At 41.6% G+C, this 2,500-nt stretch overlaps 1 protein-coding gene across 6 annotated transcripts in view; it reads left to right on the forward strand.

Moving 5' to 3' along the window:
• Positions 1 to 2,500, forward strand: part of LOC307025482 (multiple C2 and transmembrane domain-containing protein 1-like) — a 57,512-nt gene that overhangs the window by 23,245 nt on the left and 31,767 nt on the right. For all 6 annotated transcript variants that reach the window (XM_079660196.1, XM_079660198.1, XM_079660199.1 and 3 more), the window contains exons 4-5: positions 97 to 176; positions 2,308 to 2,437. In XM_079660196.1, coding sequence (XP_079516322.1) covers positions 97 to 176; positions 2,308 to 2,437 — 210 coding nt within the window. The remainder of the gene's footprint in view (positions 1 to 96; positions 177 to 2,307; positions 2,438 to 2,500) is intronic.

Raw genomic sequence — 2,500 nt, forward strand, 5'->3', positions numbered from 1 at the left:
TGTGTGTGTGTGTGTGTGTGTGTGTGTGTGTGTGTGTGTGTGTGTGTGTGTGTGTGTGTGTGTGTGTGTGTGTGTGTGTGTGTGTGTCCTCTGCAGGTGTTCGACTACGACTTCGGACTGCAGGACGACTTCATGGGTTCTGCTTATCTTTACATGGAGTCTCTGGAGCAGCAGAGGTGAATTATGTTGGTGTATCTACTACAAACAAAACGAAAACAATGATGTGTGATCCACAGTTAATGCTCCTTGATAGGCATCGATTAAGTGTCTATGTCTAGGGCCTTTATTGTGATAGGGTGTTTTGACCTGGAAGACAACACACGTCAATGGATTTGATTTCTCTGGAGCTTTTAGTTGAATTGATGGTCTTCCTTAGACACACGGACATCTCCTGAGACAGAGGTAACCCATTGACATGATGCAGTGTCCATTCACACTGATCACAGCATTATTGATTTTACACCGAGCCTTCTTCATCAGCTCCTCTGTAAAGCATGTCTGGATATTGATCATTGAACAGACCCCTCCATTTTACCTCCTTATTCTGCTTTATTGACTTTTACTTTATGAAGCTGTGGTGTGTATTACTTTATCAGCCTTCAGGCTGCACTCCTCGTCGGCCTCGTCTTCCTCCCAGCTCTCATTACAGCAGGTTACTGAAAACATGACAGAGAACCTGACGTACACACACACTCCTGCTGTTTGCTCAATGGCCTTCTTTATTTACAGACAACTTCTCTTAACAAGAGAGAAGAGTCTACATAACACACAATACTTTACAACACCTCGCAGTGTCCGACCAGAACTGATTAGCATTCGGTGATGAATGAAAACCCTAGTTTGGACCGACATGAATGTGAGGTAAAATATACAACTAGTAACTGCTAGTTCCGCTACCCGACCACGGATAAGCGGGAGAAGATGGATGGATATCTATTTATATTAAGTGATACCTTATATCGAACTAACCAACCAATTCACTCACTAACTCAATTACAAACCAACCAACTGTCATACTTACATACACACTAACCCTATCAACTAACCAACCAACTATCTAAATTCAACCAACCACCCAACTAACCAACTAACCAACTAACCAACCAACTAGCTTACTTACATACCAACTAACCAACCAACTATCTAAATTCAACCAACCACCCAACTAACTAACTAACTAACTAACTAACCAACTAACTAGCTTACTTACATACCAACTAACCAACCAACTATCTAAATTCAACCACCCAACTAACAAACTAACTCACTAGCTTACTAGCTTACTTACATACCAACTAACCAACCCACTATCTAAATTAAACTAACCAACCAACTAATTCACTAACTGACTGACTGTGAGACTGACTGTGAGACTGACCGTTGAGCGGCCCGACCAAGCAAGGAGGCAGAGGCAGAACGTCCAAAAATATAACCCGACGTGGGCATTTATTAAAACATTACACACACAGCCTCAATCCTGCTGCTGTTCACGCGAGCCCAGCCTGCAGTCATCAGGATCTCACACACCCTCTACTCCCAACAAGAAACAGCACTTAAATACACAGACTAACAAGACACGGGTGAGGGGAGGAGCAAACACAGGGCACCAGGTGAACACAATCGGATAATCAGCAGGAGGGAACACAGAGACGACCGGAAACAACAGACAAGATGAGGGGTGAACACTTATATGAATAATGCCATTTAATAAATAACTCTGTAACGGCGTCTCGTCGTTACACTGAAGAACTAACTGATTAACTAACTAACTTACAAACCAACTAACCAGCCAACTATCTTAATTACATACCAACTAACTTGTTAACTTACTTAATTCAACCAACTGACCAACCAACTGACCAATAAACCAACCAACCAACCTAACTAACTAACTAACTAACTAACTAACTAACTAACTAACTAACTAACTAACTTACAAACCAACAAACTATCTTACTAACATACCAACTAACTAACCAACCAACTATCTAAATTCAACCAACCAATTTACATACCAACTAACCAACTAACTAATAACTAACTAACTAACTAACTCACTAATAAATAAATAACTAACTAACTCACTAATAACTAACTTACAAACTCACAAACTAACTAACTAAATACCTTACTAACTAACTAACTAACTAACTAACTAATTGGATCAGCTATGGTTGTTTTCTGTCTCTGATGGGGAATGTTTACAACAACTAGGACATATGATTTGAATGTATTTTGTTTACGACTCTCTTCTCTTCCTAAATCTCTTCCTGATATCTCCTGCGATTTCCCCTCTCTGTGTTTCAGGTGTATTCCCGTGACGCTGGTTCTGAAGGACCCTCAGCACCCGGACCAGGATCTGGGTTCTCTGGACCTGTCCGTCACCCTGACCCCCAAAGACACTCCTGTGGAGGAGAGGAGGGACTCCACTTCCACCGTACGTACACCGACCATCACTCTGGATCCATGTGGTCACTTTGTTTAGGGTAACGTCAAGGGA

This window comes from Notothenia rossii, assembly GCF_949606895.1.
Source record: "Notothenia rossii genome assembly, chromosome: 11".
Lineage (NCBI taxonomy): Eukaryota > Metazoa > Chordata > Actinopteri > Perciformes > Nototheniidae > Notothenia > Notothenia rossii.